Below are 17,952 nucleotides of genomic sequence, written 5' to 3'. Positions count from 1 at the left end.
TTGATGGAAAACTGTTTAAAAGAATCAGTTGATTAAAAAACCACAATTGTAGAAGCCTAAAATATTCTGTCTTTGACAGATCAGTTAAGGGAAAAGTAAACAGATATACAGAAGATATAAGTAATAAATAAGGTTGAATAAGCAAACATAAATACAGAAAAGGACTTCCAGTTATACGGCAGTATGAAGAGGTTTTTGATTCTTCTCTGTGAAAGACAAGTATAAACCCGTACAGGATTGTCAAACACAACCATTTCAGGGTACTGGAAGTGGATCAAAAGCAGAGAACAGGTAAGAAATGTTCAGTGTTGAAAACCTGCCAGAGCTTCAGGTCAGGGGAAGGCAGTGGTCTGTTTGCACGAGGCTGCTCACACCCCAGCATCACCACCCACTCGGCTGGTAAAGTGGTTTTTCTAGTGTAAAAGCTGGCCATGAAAACCAGCAGTGCTGTTGCAATAGAGGGTGGATTACACGGGGACCAGTGCGTAAAAACCTGTGACTTTGCCACTTTGAAGTGATGAACTCAGTCAGGAAAGAAAAAGAAAAACTCACGGCTGTTGTAAGCCCACGGGGTAAGCCTGGCTGTGCTGAACAGCAGAACAGGCAAAAAGGTAACGGGGAGATCCTGGAAGCTAGAAAGCCACAGAAGGGCGGACAGAGGCTCTCCATACATCCCTGGCAAAGGAAAACTATGTGGAAGGGTGGGGGACACCTAAGAGAGTCTTGTCAAAAGTTAAAGCTAAGGCTTCCTTCCCTCCAGAAAACACTCCTTGATTAACCATTTCTCAAAACTTTTCAGTACAATTACTAACCTACCCACCCACTCACATAAAACCTTGCCATTGTACCACGTAAGTTGCAATTTCAGTTAAGCAAATTCTTTAAGATTAACTTAAACTTGGCTTTGGTGGTACTTTCTCTCCATGTTATAACTGAAGTGAATATACAGAATCACATTTATAAATTGACAAAATTTATACTGTTACAAAATTTTGAATAAACTAACAAGTGAATAATTAGTTTTATTGAATCATCAGAAATGGACTATTTCTAGACCCAAGGATCATAAGAACAATGGTGTTTATGGACTACCCAGAAAAGACTACTTAGAAAAGTAAAAAAAACCAAAAAACAGAATAATATAAAACTTTGAAATTTAAACAATTCATAGATGAAGAAACAGTAATCTGGCACAGTATATTGCTGTAGAAATATAGTTTAAGCTTCTTAAATTTAAAGGCCACTTCTCCAATAAAGGCTATTTTGGAGAAAAATCACAAGTCAAAATATTAACAAGCTTATCTCACTAACCCGTAACTTTGGTTCCAATAACCAGCGGTAAAGGAATCTCATCTGGGAGATCTTTGAATTGTGAAAGATCTGCAACCTTCTTTTGTTGTAAGAGCCGGATTTTCTGCCGCTTCTGTTTCAGTGCTGATCGCTCTTCCTCAAAAAATGCAGAAGAACATCTAGGATAAATTATAAAAATAAGATTGAGCGCGGGCCTGCGAACCAGACGATTGCGGTTCGATTCTCAGTCAGGGCACATGCCAGGGTTGCAGGCCAGTTCCCGGCAGGGGATGCACAAGAAGCAACTATACATTGATGTTTCTCTTCCTCTCTCCTTCCCTTCCCCTCTAAAGATAAATAAATAAAATATTTTAAAAAATTATAAAAAATTATATAAAACAACTATCCTATACAAAACCTTGAAATCAGACCCTCCATCTCATTGTTCTCTTTCTTCCTTTCATTCTTTTGAGTACTGTATTTAAAAGCAAATTCTTAGAAATAATCATTTCCTTTCCAAATAAGTTCCTTTTACATCTTTTAAAACACAGGGCCTAGACTTCCGCCAAGATGGAGGCATAGGTGGAAACACAGTGCCTTCTCCCACAACCAAGTTTGAATACAACAAAGGTTTGGAGACCAAAGACACAGCCAAAAAACAGAAAACTGAATTATACGGAAGTCCGACTACAACTAATTGTTCCATGGGGACAGTAAGGGGGCGGAGCCAGCAGCGGAGCAGGGTTGGGCAGGACAGATCCCCAGACCTAGGCGCGCAAGTGGCCCAGACCCAGTCGGGGTGCGGGGCAGACTGACCAGGGTCGCACATTCGCGCACAGTGAGACGGACCACACAAGCCCCAGGGGGCGAGGGCTGACGGCAGTGGCACACTCGCATGTAATGGGGCGAAACGCATGGGCCTGGTGACGGTGGCAGCTGCTGCCGTGGCAGGGGCCATGGCAGGAGACAGCAGACGGGACGCCATTGCTCCTCTTTGACCCCGCCCCCACATAAGCGTCACAACCCAGGGACTGAGTTGCCCTGCTCTGGTGAAGACCTAGGGCTCCGATCCTGCTACGGAACAGGCAGGAACAGCCCAAAAGATGGCGCAAAAAGAAATCAAAGTCCCAGAGCCGATAACTCTCAGCGACCGAGAAATTGGCAGCCTCTCAGAAGCACAATTCAAGACACTGTTTATCAGGATGCTAACAGAACTGGTTGATTATACTCACAAATTAGAGGAACATATGAAGGCTAAACTAATTGAAATGAAGGGAGATGTCCAGGAAACCAATAACGAAGGAAAGGAAACTGGGACTCAAATCAATGGAATGGACCAGAAGGAAGAACAAACAAAACATCCAACCAGAAAGGAATGAAGAAATGAGAATTCAAAAAAATGGGGAGAGGCTCAGGAACCTCCAGGACATCTTTAAACGTTCCAACATCCGGATTATAGGGGTACCAGAAGGGTAAAAGGAACAGCCACAAGTGGAAAACTTATTTGAACAAATAATAAAGGAGGACTTCCCCAGTCTGGCAAAGGAAATAGACTTTCAAGAAATCCAGGAAGCTCAGAGAGTCCCAAACAAGTTGGACCCAAGAAGGAACACACCAAGGCACATCATAATGACATTAGCCAAGACCAAAATGAAGGAGAGAATCCTAGAAGCAGCAAGGGATAAGGGGAGAGTCACCTACAAAGGAGTACCCATCAGACTGTCAGCGGATTTCTCAAGAGACCTTACAGGCAAGAAAGGGCTGGAAAGAAGTATTCCAAGTCATGAAATCCAAAGACCTACAGCCAAGATTGCTTTATCCAGCAAAACTTTCATTTAGAATGGAAGGACAGATAAAATGCTTCTCAGATAAGGTCAAGTTCAAGGAGTTCATCATCATCAAGCCCTTATTATATGAAATGCTAAAGGGACTTACCTAAGAAAAAGAAGATAAAAAATATGAACAGTGAAAGGACAGCAATCTCACAGTTATTAACAACCACACCTAAAACAAAAGCAAACTTAAGAGGACAGCTAGATCAGGAGTGGAACCATAGAAATGGAGATCACACGGAGCGTTAGCAACAGGGGAGTGGGAGGAGGAGAAGGGGGGAGAAGGTACAGAAAATAGCATAGATGGTAGGTAGAAAATAGATAGGGGGGAGGGCGAGAATAGTGGGGGAAATATAGAATCTAAAGAACTTGAGACACGTGGTTATGAACTAAGGGGGGGGAGAATGGTGGGGGAGGGAGTATGTGGGTGGAGGGGAATGAAGGGGGTAATAGAACAACTGTAATGGTATAATCAATAAAATATATATTTTTAAAAAGAATTAAATAAAAAAAGGAAGACTAAAACTCTTAAAAAAATAAAAATAAATAAAAAACACAGGGCCTTACAAAACTCAAAGACATATAAGCAGGTCTAGATTATTCCTTCCTGTAAAGCAGAAGGATTTGTTTACATCCTTCGACAAAACTGTAGCTGGATGCCAGGTCTTATCTTAAGGACATGGTTCAATTCTAATGTTCTTTTCAGAAAAGCACGACATTTTCTGCCACCCAGTGAGTGTACTGACACAGGAATTGAAGAGGAGACTTGCCACTGTGTAAACATTTAAACATTCCTCCTGCCTTGAAGTGTGAATACTGAATTTACTCTTTAGGGTCTGTGTGTCTTCTGTTTTCAAATGCTCTGATGAAGGGAAGGTATTTAAACATGGGTTTCATACAACAAAACATATACCCATAAACCCTCACCACAGTCGAGATAATGAAATGTGAAGATGTCACTTATCCCTGGGAGCTTCCTCGTGCCGCTTTATTTTCCCTTCCCCTTCTCTACTCCTACTTACCAAGCAACCTCTGAGTTGCTTTCCGTAATTACCATTTCTAGCTCCCCAAATTTTATATAAGTGGAATCATCTGGTACGTGCTCCTTCGTCAGGTGTCTTTCCTCCAGCATGGCTATTCTAAGATTCATTCGTGTTGTCACGCATCAGTCCATTCCTTCTTACTGGAAAAGAGTATTCTGTTCTACGGATACATCACAAACTGTTCACCCATTCACCTGTTGGCACATGTTTGGGTTGTTTCCAGTTTGGGGTTATTACAACAATGTTGATATGAATATTTTTGTGTAGGTTTTTATATAATCATAAACTTTACTTCCTCTAAAGTGAAAACCTAGGAATAAAATGGTTGGGTCATACGGTCAGTGTATGTTTAACCTCTTAAGAAACCAAAGAAGCCAAATATCACCAAAGAAGATATGTAGATGGCAAACAAGCACATGAAGAGATGTTCTCTATCATATGTCATTACGGAGATGCAAATAAACTGAGACAACACTACACACCCACTAGAACGGCCAAAATCTGAAACACCGACACCACCAAACACCGGTGAGGCTGTGGAGCAGTGGGGACTCTCATTCACTGCAGGTGGGAATGTAAAGTGGTGCAGCCACTTCGAGGGACAGTCTGGTGGCTTCCCATAAAACTAAATATATTCTTACCATTTGATCCAGCAATCACATTCCTTGGTGTTTATACAAATGAGCTAAATAGTTAAGTCCACACTGAAATCTGCACATGGATGTCTACAGCAGCTTTATTCCTAACGATCAAACCTTGGAAGCAACTAAGACGGCCTTCAGTAGGTGATGGTACATCTAAATAAATATTGCTCAGTGCCAAGAGAATGTGCTAGCAAGCCATGAAGAGAGACAGAGTATCCTTAAATACGTATCACTAAGTCAAAGAAGCCAATCTGAAAAGGCTGCACACTGCATAACTCCAACACGTGACACCTGCAAAGGCCCAACTACGGAGAGGATAAAGATATCGGCGGTTGCCCGGAGTCGGATGGAGGAGGGAGGGTGAGTGGGTGCAGCACAGAGGATGTGTAGGGCGGTGACTGTGCTCTGGATGACATCACAACGGTGGATAATGCGTCATTATATGTTCTTCAAAACCAACAGAATGGACAACCCCCAGAAAGAACCCTAAGGCAAACTGTGGACGCTGGGTGGTTACAGACCCCCGAGGCAGAGGGTGCTGGTGACTGAGGAGACTCCATGTGTGTGGAGGCAAGGGCGTAGGGGAAATCTCTGTACCTTCCTCTCCATTTTGTTGTGAACCTAAATCTACTCTAAAAAAATTAAGTCCTAAGAAAAAAAGGAAAAGAATAAACTGCCGAGCCGTTTTCCAAAGGGGCCATGCCCCATGTTCCTACCCCATCGGTGGTGTGGAAGCGTCACCTGACGCCCTCACCAATGCTCACTATGCTGAGTCTTAACATTTTTGTATTTGAGGTACTGTGTTTTAACTAATCATTCCCCTATTAGTGGACATTTAGGTGGTTGCCAATCTTTTGCTACTACAAACAATACTGTAATAAATATCTTTGGACGTGTAATTTTAACCACCTACAAGTTACAAGTATTCCTGTGATATAATTTGATAGAAGTACTAGGTCAAGGGGCACGGAAACTTGTAAATTTGGTAGATGTTACCAAATTGCCCTCCACAGAGATCACATACATTTAAATTCGCACCAGCAAGAGGGGCTATTTCAGGACACCAGCGCCAACCCAGCGTATTAAGCTTTGTAAACTCTGTCAGCCTGAGAGCTAGAGGACAGTGTGTCCGCACACTTCCCTTTTGTATTTCTCATCACGAGTAGGAGGGAACTCCTTTCACACATTCAGAAGAGCCATTTCTTTTTTCTTTGCTATAAACTGTTTCTAATCCTTTTTATTATAGGCTATTTGACTTTTGGTTGTTGATTCATAGTCGTTCTTTACATATTAAGGAATTAGTTCTTTGTGATAAGTGTTGTAAATATTTCTTTCAACTTTGTTTATGGAATTTTGGGGAGAACAAAGCAAAATGCTCTTATTTATATAAAGTAAAATTTATTGATATTTTCTTTCCTGGTTCCTAGCATTGGAAGCCTGTTAGAAAGAATTTTTCCATTTCAAAATTAAGGAACAACCCAGGAACGTAGGCTGTGGCAGTTGGCGGATCCCAGGCGTGGGGTGGCAACAGGTGAACCCACTGAGGGCGCAGGGTGGCTGGCTGACCGAGGTCACACATTTGTGCGCAGATAAACCAAGCGAAGGAGCGAACAGTGAGACAGGACCGCTCACGCTAGGGCCCCAGCGACGGGAATTAGAGCCTGAAAGCACCAATTGGAAAGACTTTCAGGGTCGAGGCGCTGGGAGAAGCTCCCAGGCTCACACAGAGTTGGTTGGAGAGACCCACAGGGTCCTGGCGAGTACACGGGCCCACACACCCGGGAACCAGCACCAGAGGGGGCCAATTTGCTTGTGGGAAGCTGAAGAGGGGACAGAAATCTGAGAGAGAGTGGAGCAAAGCACCATTTTTTCCCCCTCTGACCCCGCCTCCACATACAGCATCACAATCCAGCGACTGGGTCGCCCTGCCCTGGTGAACACCTAAGGCTCCACCCCTCATACAGAACAGGTGCGAACAGACCCAAACATTATGACTCGAGAACAGCTCAAAGCCCCAGAGCCTATACTTCTAAGTGACCAAGAAATAGCCAAACTTTCAGAGGCACAGTTCAAAACACTGGTGATCAGGATGCTCACAGAATTGGTTGATTTTAGCCACAAATTAGAGGAACATATGAAGGCTAAACTGAATGAAATGAAGGGAAATGCACAGGAAACCAATAGTGATGGAAAGGAAACTGGGACTCAAATCAAGGGAGTGGACCAGAAGGAAAAAAGAAATGACCAAACAGAAAAGAATGAAGAAACCAGAATTCAAAAAAATGAGGAGAGGCTCAGGAACCTCCAGGACATCTTTAAACGTTCCAACATCAGAATTATAGGGGTACCAGAAGGGTAAAAGGAACAGCCACAAGTGGAAAACTTATTTGAACAAATAATAAAGGAGAACTTCCCCAGTCTGGCAAAGGAAATAGACTTCCAAGAAATCCAGGAAGCTCAGAGAGTCCCAAACAAGTTGGACCCGAGAAGGAACACACCAAGGCACATCATAATTACATTAGCCAAGACTAAAATGAAGGAGAGAATCCTAGAAGCAGCAAGGGATAAGGGGACAGTCACCTACAAAGGAGTACCCATCAGACTGTCAGCGGATTTCTCAAAAGAGACCTTACAGGCAAGAAGGGGCTGGAAAGAAGTATTCCAAGTCATGAAATCCAAAGACCTACAACCAAGATTGCTTTATCCAGCAAAGCTTTCATTTAGAATGGAAGGGCAGATAAAGTGCTTTTCAGATAAGATCAAATTCAAGGAGTTCATCATCACCAAGCCCTTATATGAAATGTTAAAGAGACTTACCTAAGAAAAAGAAGATAAAAAATATGAACAGTGAAAGGACAGCAAACTCACAGTTATTAACAACCACACCTAAAACAAAAGCAAACTTAAGAGGACAGCTAGATCGGGAGCGGAACCATAGAAATGGAGATCACACGGACGGTTAGCAACAGGGGAGTGGGAGGAGGAGAAGGGGGGCGAAAGTACAGAGAATAAGTAGCATAGATGGTAGGTAGAAAATGGACAGAGGGGAGGGCAAGAATAGTATGGGAAATACAGAATCTAAAGAACTTGTGACACATGGACATGAACTAAAGGGGGGAATGGTGGGGGAGGGGTGTGCAGGGTGGAGGGGAGTGAAGGGGGGAAATGGGACAACTGTAATGGCATAATCAATAAAATATATTTTAAAAAAGAAAAAAAAAGGTGTACTAATATTTTTATTAGGACTGATTTTAATTTACAGATTAATTTAGGATTTTGAGTCTTCACATTTCCTCATATGTATCCTGCACACTTTCTGTTAAGTTCCTTCCTGGTATTTCATCTTTTTTTTTAAAGAATATTTTGAAAAGTTTATTGTATCAATAACTTGTACTGTACCTGGACTTCCTCAGAAAAGAAAAACTACGAACTTCTGCTGAAAATAAAGACTTTAACTGTTAATCAGTCTTAATAAAGTAAAGATCTATAAGATTAAGCAATGTTATGGTAAGGTAATTGAGGAAAAACTAACAAGAAATATGACAGTCTTCCACAAGCTGCAGATTTATAGCAGAACAGTACAACGAAGTAACCGATATCCCATTCTGATGAACAACTAGAAACAATGTAACTCAACTTGCAGAAACATGTAAGTCACAGCAAAGCCTCCCCAAACTGCCTAAGGCAATTACAAAAGACCATCAACTACCAGCATGGAACACACTAACATATCACATATTGATTTTGTTATTGTAAACGAGAGGAATATTAAAAACATTATCAGTAAGATCATCTCTTTTTTCATTTAAGTGTCTTTTTAATTTTCTTTTTCAAGCAGTCATGTTTAAACATAAAGGATAAAACAAAATTTCCCAGTTCAACTAAAATTCACATTTGCATTTTATCACTACCTCCAGAAATCATTAAAATTGATTTCCATTTCTACTTGTACAAGTAACTGTAATTTCTAGACCTTCCTTGAATTTTCCCACTATTTAACAAAAAAAAAAATCTTACATGCTTAATGCTTTTTACTCGGCAAGTAGACATGAGAACTAATGATCTTCTAATATATTTCAAGATCCCACTAAAAAGTACTGTAAGGTTGTATAATGTGTTACAAAGCAGGGTAACACTGGAAAAGAAAAAGTCATTTCACATGAAAAGTAATTCTCAGAAAGTAACATGTTAGATAGATTCACTTGATTACTGTTTTTATATAAAGTAAAATATGCGTTTGTGGGAAGGCACTTGTGATAGTTCCACAAAAGATAATAGCAATGTACATATAACCTTATAGCTTCATTAAATACTTTTTGGTGCATTCCTAAATATCTTTTGGAAGGCAGCTATGCTCACCACTATACCACCAATGCCAACTAAGTATCTTCTGAAACACAATAGAGTATATTTACATGTAACAAAATTATATTCAAAGCCAGTGATGTGAACAAAATTGAAATTGCACACTTAATTATATGTAAATATAAAAAGCCCTTAAAGTTGCTTAATAGAATATATTTAACATATAATTAATCATTCTGAAAACTTATTTTAGTACTAGTCCTCTTGAAGATAAAAAAATCAATGTAGTAATGATATTACCAACTTATTGATTTTATTTTAAACAAAAAGACTATTACCTCCGTGGTTTTCCCATAAGCCGCCTGATTTTTCCCCATTCTACTCTTGTTAATTTTCTCGTTTTCAAATTAGGAAAAGATTCCTTTAGACATACACAGAAATCATTATCGCCTTCAAAGAGAGGTCTATAAAATACAAATGGTATTTTAATGGTTAATATACAATGTGATCCTTGAGACATAAAATCAAAAACATGCGTTTCAATTTTCAATATCAAACTAATCACAATATGCCAAACTTTTCCCTTCTACCCAAAACATAAACATAATAGGTATATATTCAAAATGCTAAAGCTAAATTAAATCCTTGGCATATGTGAAACAAATAATATGTAAAAGTTACTCAAGAAATAGTATCTGTGCTTGAAATGTCCAGGAGACACTGATTCTTGTTAAATCCCCTACAGGAGTCTGTCCTCTGGGGCGTTACCCTGGCACTGGCGCTGTATCTGGTGAGGATAAACAATGTCAGCTACGAAGCGCCTGTCCCAAAGGTCACACCATCATCAAGGAGTCCTCTCTGAGATTAACCCAGTTTTAGAAAACTGGAGAACCACGGGGGGTTAGATTAGGAATTCCAGAACTCCTATCACACTAGAACACCCTCAGAGCTTGCTTACACACCTATTGAAAATCTGTGGACACAAATAAAACAATCCTACTCACGAGTTTGGGCAACCAGGAACCAGTAATAACACACAAAGTTTGTCTTGGATTAAATAAGAACATTCACGAGATTCACAAGCTTTGAGTAGGCAATCACTTTGGAAAGCAGAGAAGGGAAATACAGATAAGTAGCCAGCAAAGCAAGTGCCAATAGCTGGCGTGGATTAGATTAGAATGGATGAGAAATCAGGATTTTTCTTCAGTAAATTCTGTTGAACAGATCTCACTCAAATTTCTTAATGTTTTATCTAAACATTTGCCCCTCGCTGGTGTAGCTCAGTGGATTGAGCGTGGGCCTGTGAAGCAAAGGGTCACAGGTTCGATTCCCAGTCAGGGCGCATGCCTGGGTTGCAGGCCAGGTCCCCAGTAGGGGATATGTGAGAGGCAACCACACATTGATGTTTCTCTCCCACTTTCTCCTTCCCCTCTCCTCTCTCTAAGAATAAATAAATAAAATATTAAAAAAAATAAAAGTAAACATTTAGGTGTAACTAAAGTACGTAAGTACTACAACATGAGAAAGACCATCCTAAAAATCTAACTGAATCAGCAATTTCTCTACTATTATCCTAGCACTTAAGATCTCAAGATTTATAAAACAAGTTCCTTTCACTGCAAAAATGGTGCTGTTTCACAGTCTTTGTAAATTGTGTAGAAATTATACTTTCACTTTATTGTTCACTAAAATGTACAATAACGTCTTCTTCAAAAGAGGAAAAGGGGAAGAAAACTATAAGAAGTGGAAAGGGATCATACCAGAATGAGGAATAGAGAAAGGAATTTAGGACAAAACAGGATCAAAATGGACTTAGAGAAAAGGCTGTAGCTTATAACGTTTGAAAAACTTAAATCTTTTGTTCAAGTAACATTCGTGCCACAAGCCACAACACGTACTTATCGATGTTGGAGTAGAACCACTCGTATATGCACCATTTGTGTGCTTTGGGAAGCTTGAGTAGGTTACGTAACCGAAAGCCAATCTTCTGTGAGGCTTTCTTATCTGGTATTGACATTGTTGCTGTAAATTTCTGTTCAATAAAAAAAACACAAAGATTAATTATAGTTCCATTAAGTAAGAAAGATTATCTATAACACTGAATACATTTGTAAAATGGGAGACTGTGGTTAAGTACTCAAAAAGCTTCAACAATATTCAACATGAAATTTCTGTTACTGTTAAATAAACATTCTGATCAATCCTAATAAAGTTAAAGCCTCAGTCTTACAACACATTCTCACGAGGAAGGTGAAATATTTGATCCCACCAAGCCCGCGCCACAGTGCAATCTCAATTAAGGTATGCAGGTAGAAGCTACTTGTGAGGAATATTCCTAGAGTTCTTGGGCCAGAAAAGTTCAAAAGAACTCTGCTACTCTTGAGACAGTGTGAGAAAAACAAGCAAGCAAACAATAGGCCCAGAGGATTTCCCGTGAATTCTATATCAAACCAGAACTCCAATGCTATTAAATTGTTCCAAATTACTGAAGGAGAAAAATATGTTCCAAACTATTTTTATAAAGACAACATAACACAGACAGTAAAATTTGCCCAAGTATAATAAAAGTTTAATTAATGAGTGAGAAAATATCACTCACTTCTGTGAATTTTAAAAATGCTTGGAAAGATAGTCAACATTCAGGGATTGCAAAAGTTAATACAATGTGGGGCAAAGGTATACAGTGGGGTATACAGTTCTTTGTATAGAAAATAATATAATAATTAATAAATAATGACAAAAGAATAAATTGTGTTTTGCATACTCACAACTGTAAACCTATACTTGCCTTGCCCTGTATTGTTAAAATGTCCATAGTACCCAAAACAATCTGGAGATTTAATACAATCTCTATTAAAATTCCAATGGCATTTTCACAGAAATAGAACCAGCAATCCTAAAATTTGTATGGAATCACAAGACCCCAAACCTCCGAAGCATCCTAGGAAAGAAGAACAAAGCTGGAGGCACCCTGCTCTGTGACCTCGAACCCTACTGCAAAGCCCCAGTCACGAGCTGCAGTGTGACAGCGGCACAGACACACACATGTGAAGGATGGCACGGCGAGTGCACACAGAAACCCACACAGACGACAAACTACTGCAAAGAGCCAAAAGAATATTTAATGGGGAAAGGACAGTCTCTTCCATAAATGGTGCTTGGAAGTCTGGAAAAATACATGCGAAATAATGAAACCAAATTATTGTCTTATACCACACACAAAAACTAACTCAATATGTATTAAAGAACTGAATGTAAAACTTGAAATCCTAAAACTCCTACAAGAAAACAGGCAGTAAGTTCCTTGACATTGGTCTCGGTGATGATTTTTTTGGATTTGATAACAAAAGCAAAGGCATCAAAAATAAAAATTAACAAGTGGGACTACATCAAACTAAAAGGCTTTTGTACAGCAAGGAAAACCAAAACCAAAATTAAAAGGCAATCTTCCGAATGGGAGAATGTATTTGCAAATTATATACTTGCTAGGAGGTTAATATCCAAAATACATAAAGAATTCATATAACTCAAGCAAAAAACCAATCAACTAAGAAATGGGAAAAGGGTCTAAATAAACATTTTCCCAAAGAACACAGATGGCCAACAGGTACATGGAAAGATGCACCACATGGTTAACGGTCAGAGAACACAAACCAAAGCACAGTGAGGTATCACCTTACACCTGTTCGAATGGCCATCATTAAAAAGACAAGAATAACAAATGTTGGCAAGGATGTGGAGAATGGGGAACCATTGTGCATTCTTAGTGGAAATGTAAACTGGTATAGCTACTGTGGAAAACAGAATGGGAATTCCTCAAAAAGTTAAAAATACAACTACCATATTATCCAGTAATTCCATTGCTGGCTAGTTATCAGAAGAAAATTAAACACCATTTGAAAAGATATATGTCCCCCCATGGTCACTGTAGCATTGTTAACAATAGCCAAAATACGGAAGCCACCTAGGTGTCCATCATGGATAAAAGAGTAAAATGGGATACATACATACACACCCGACAGCCAATAAAAAAGAACGAACTTTTGCTTTTGCAACTACATGGACGGACCTTGAGGATATTACTTTAAGTGAAGTAAGTCAGACAGAGAAAGACAAATCCCCTACGATCTCACTTACATGTGGAATCTAAACCAAACAAAAGCTAACAAAAAAGGTCCACACTCATAGATACAGAGAACAGACTGGTGGGTGGCACAGGCCAAGAGATGGGGGGCAAGCCAAATAGGTTAGTTTCTGCCATAGAAGGCAGAAACTTTCAGTTACGAAAGAAATAACTCATGGGGGTGTAATACAAAGTGTGATGACTACAGTTAATACTGTATTGCATATTTAAAGTTGCTAAAAGAGATTTTAAAAGTTCTCATTATAAGAAAAAATTTGTAGTTGTGGTGTCGATGTTAACTGGACTTATAGTGATCATTTTGAATATATACAAATATCAAATTATTATGTTACACATTTGAAAGTAATATGGTTTGTCATTATATCTTAGTTTTTTATTTTTAAAATATGTTTTATTGATTATATATCTTAATTTTTAAAAAGCTTTAAAAAAAGGATGCTACCAGATAAATACCATCAAAATATCAAAAGAGTACAACACAACCAACAGGAATTTATGTCAAAAATCCAAGGATAATAAACAAACAAAACAAAAAAATACAAAGGTAGTCTAGCATTAAAAAACTGTTAATATAACTAACTTGCCATTATGAGTAAATCAAAACAATAAAAATTGTATCACCTCCACAGATGCTAAAGACATTTCACAAACTTCAACATCCACCAAAACAACTCTTAATAGAATAGAAATAGAGGAGACCACTGAAAAAACACAATATGCCAAAAGTTAAATAATACAGCTAAAGTAATGCTTGGAGGAAATTTTAATTTATAGGGTAAATGCCTATATTAAAAAAGATGTTTAAATGTGCATACCCTATGATTTGACAAGTTCACACTGTAGGCAACTGCCCTAGAAAAAGATATCCACACATTTATACAGACATGTTTGGGGTGTTCACTACAGCATCGTCTGTAAGAGTAAAGCCTGAGGAACCGCTTAAATGCCCGTGTAGAACGCATAAATAAATTATGGAATCATAAGACTGAATACTATATAACAGTAAAAAAAAAAAAAGAAACAGTAAGGCCTGCCTATCCTTCCATTTCATCCATCCATCTAAATCAACCAGCACGCCACACCTCAAATAGTTTTGAGTGAAAAAAAATAAATTACAGACTGATGCAGGGTTATCATAAAATTGAAACTATAAATGTAATTTTAAGACTACATATATTAATACTATATATTTTCTGTGAACATACAGTTTTAGAAGTATTAAAAAGGTCAAAAGGAATAATTACGCTAACTACAGTGGTGACCAGTAAATAAGGGAAGTAGATCTGGAGGGTAGGGAGAGGTCAAAATTACATTTTATTTTTATTTTATTATTTTTTTAGTGGGTCTTCTGGTAAAGGCAGGAAGACCTACTAGACAAATTCAAAAAGAACGTAAGTAATACTAACTTTTTTATTATAAACTTTTTACTTTGGAAAAATTGTGGACAAATAGAGAGTTGTAGAGATAATACCAAGTTCTCCTATGCCCTTTACCTAGCTTTCCCCAACGTTACCATCTTACATAACCAAGGTTTGTCAAAACCGAGAAATTAACGTTGGTAAAACACCATTAATTAAACTACAGACTTCATTTGGATTTCTCCACTTTTTCTACTCATGTCCTTTTTCTGTCTCAGAATCCATACTGTACTTAGAAAATTAACTTTTTATTTTATTTTATTTTTTAAATAGTTTTAAAATTTTTTTATTTATTTATCTTTAGAAGGGAAGGGAAGGGGAGAAGAAGAGAAATATCAATGTATAGTTGCTTCTGGTACATCCCTTGCCAGAACTGGCCTGCTACCCAGGCATGTGCCCTGACGAGGAATCGAACCTCGATCTTTTGGTTTGCAGGCCCATGTTCAATCCACTGAGCTACACCAGCCAGGGCAAAAAAATTAACTTTTTAATGCAAAAAAAATTTTTGTGCTTTTTAATGCAAAAATAGTTAAACATAAAATAATAACCAAATTACTACAAAATATTATCAGAAAAAGTGCTATGTTTCTTTCCATTGAGTTACTGACCTAGATTTTTAAACAAGGTATTGGTGGCTCACTGGATATAAAACTGTATTAAGGAGACCCCGCTGAGTATGGGGAAATATGTTCAAACTATTAGTGGAAATCTAAGTTATTACAACTTTTATGAATAGGGTTTTTTTTGGGCAGTATCTTCTAAAGTTTAACTGTTAATACCCTTGTAGTAATTATACTTCTAGCGTTTATTCAAGCCACAGAAAATTGAAAACGACTGTACTTGGGTGCAGGGTTTCTTCTGGGGTGATGAAAACATCCTAAAACTGGTTCCGATGGTTGCTCAACTCTGTGCCTACACTAAAACCACTGAATGGTGCACTTTAAATAGATGAACTGAATGGTACACGGATTATATCTCGATTGCATGATATATGAATTAAAAAGAAATACAAAAAGCAGGGCCCTGGAGACAGGACACCTTTCATTTTAGAATCAGCCTTCACTTCCCACTTTGTGATCCTGAGCAAGATACTTCTGTCTGTTTTCTCACCTGAAAACCGGGAGATAATATGATAGTAACCTATCTCATCAGACTGCCGAAGATTAAAATCAAAGTAATACAAAAGAAGTGCTTAGAACAAGATCTACATAATAAGAAGTCATAAAGAGCACTTCTTTGGGCACTGCTCTTTAAAGAAGCTCAGACAGCCCTGGCTGATTGTAGCTTAGTTGGTTGGAGCACTGTCCTATAACCAAAGGGTTGCAGGTTCGATTCCCGTCACATACCTAGGTTGTAGTTTGATCCCTGCCCCTCCCCCCCGCCGTTTTCTCTCTCACATTGATGTTTCTCTCTCTCCCTTCCCCCCTCTCTAAAAGAAATTTTAAAAAATGTCCTCGGGTGAGGATAAAATAAAAAGGAAACACAGACAGAATACAAGAATTTAGAGGGTGTGATTAGGAGAGGAAGGGAACAAGCCACATCATGTAAACGAAGATTGAAAGAACTAGGCATGTTAAGGCTGGAAACAAGGAAACTCCAGCAGTCCCATATCATGCTCAGAAGGAGAAAGGACGCTGAACAACAGTCCGAGGAGGAATGATGTGCCTGGAGAGAAAGGCAGTGGATGGAGTCGGGGCAGGCTGGCTTTTTGCAGCTTGTAAAGACTGCAGTTTTGTGTGCTTGGAAATTTTCCTAATAAAAAGCTGGAGGAAAAAAAGAACTTTAAAAACATCCACATTAAGAAATTTTTAAAAACGAAAGAGTATTCAAATTATCCTAACAACACAGCTCTACTAAAGTTAATACACAAATTATTTAACTATTTCTTACATTCATGTAATCTTGTATCCAACACCTACTGAGTCAAACCATGCACATTATGTATTAGCCTCAATTTTTAATTGAATTTTAGATGTTTACGTACATTTGTCCTTGACATTAAAAAAAGTTGAAAATATATTTTTGTTCATTTTACAGAACATGAACATATTTTACTATTTTATATTATCATAAAGGTATGTAAGACTTTTTAGGATTTTTTTTGCAGGGGGAGGGGAGGTCAATTGCTAGTCATACCTTTAATTCCTTTGATGCCCAATCCTTGGTTGAGAAAAATCACCTCTACTATGGCCCATCCTACTGGAAAATCTTATAACACTTTTGGGGGAAAAATGACAGGGAAGTAGAAAATAACTATACCAAAAATAATAAATTTGATGAGAAAAATTAGATTATTCTTTAATACTTTGTTATCTAATTTTCATTCATTTGTTTGATTCTTATGTATCCACTAAAATTCTTTTAAAAGATGCCAAAAATGAAAAAAGGACATACAATTTCATGCTATGTATTTTCTGCATGCCAAACTCTGTACTGATTCCTTACTGTCAAATCCATTTGCTTAAAGTCCACCATCTCCACGCTTAAAAGAAAAGTAAGACTGAGACTGGCTTTCTACTCTGGTCTCAAGTGCATCTCGAAACCAGAGTAGAAATGGTCTTTTCTAGGTAACTAACATAGGAGCTGAGCCGGAGCACTGATTTAAAGAACTTGTTACTCAAAACGTAACAAAATTAACATAAACTTTATTGCACTGAGCAATTGCTTACTTCCTATCATGTGAAACAAAATGTCAGCACATACATACCTGGGGAACCATTGCAACCCTCTGGTTTCTTTTAGGTGATCTTGTATTTATTTGTCTGTCATCTTCATCAGAAAAGAGTCGACTTCGTTTTGAATTTCTGAAAGGCTATGATAGAAATCTTTTTATTTCATGAAAAGACTGAATACTTCCCTTTTTTGTTCCAAAATATAATTCTGTACTTGGAAAATGCAGCTAACTCTGGATTATCAGCAAGCACTACAGAAAGATGAAGTATGGGTCATAAAAAGAATGCAAGGTCAAATACAAAGAATCTTGGGTTTAAAGAGTAGTAAGTAAATGTTTATGCAATTGGTTTACAAGTAAAACACCTAGCTGACGATTAAAACTAGACTCTGAATCTCCTTAGTACACTGGCAGCCTAGAATGAAGACAGGATAATACATTCTGGAAATTCCAGTTCTTGTTACATTGGTGTTTGGATTAACACCAGCTGGGCGTATCATCTAATACACCTTTTGCATAGGGCTGGTCTGGGGCAAAATTACTAGATCATTCTAGAGGGTAAATCTAAATGTATATAATATTATACTAGATCTGTTGTCAAAAAT

General features: G+C 38.2%; 1 protein-coding gene and 1 non-coding gene across 4 annotated transcripts in view; both read right to left on the bottom strand.

Annotated features, from left to right (window-relative positions):
* LIN9 (lin-9 DREAM MuvB core complex component) overlaps positions 1-17,952 on the bottom strand; it is a 46,876-nt gene that overhangs the window by 17,733 nt on the left and 11,191 nt on the right. For 2 of the 3 annotated variants that reach the window (XM_037069443.1, XM_037069445.1), the window contains 4 exons: positions 17,384-17,488; positions 11,013-11,146; positions 9,453-9,578; positions 1,312-1,469 (listed from right to left, as the gene is read on the bottom strand). In XM_037069443.1, coding sequence (XP_036925338.1) covers positions 1,312-1,469; positions 9,453-9,578; positions 11,013-11,146; positions 17,384-17,488 — 523 coding nt within the window. Of the gene's footprint in view, positions 1-1,311; positions 1,470-9,452; positions 9,579-11,012; positions 11,147-16,812; positions 16,907-17,383; positions 17,489-17,952 lie in introns of those variants that run through there. The other variant, XM_037069446.1, reaches the window with a different exon arrangement.
* LOC119003285 (U7 small nuclear RNA) lies at positions 14,598-14,659 on the bottom strand. The gene has a single exon (XR_005069922.1). It is a non-coding gene; the product is annotated as a U7 small nuclear RNA (small nuclear RNA).

Source organism: Sturnira hondurensis, unplaced genomic scaffold (genome assembly GCF_014824575.4).
Source record: "Sturnira hondurensis isolate 20B ecotype Veracruz unplaced genomic scaffold, ASM1482457v3 Scaffold0018525, whole genome shotgun sequence".
NCBI lineage: Eukaryota > Metazoa > Chordata > Mammalia > Chiroptera > Phyllostomidae > Sturnira > Sturnira hondurensis.
The sequence above is the reverse complement of the archived record's forward strand: the minus strand, read 5'-3'. Positions and strand labels throughout refer to the sequence as shown.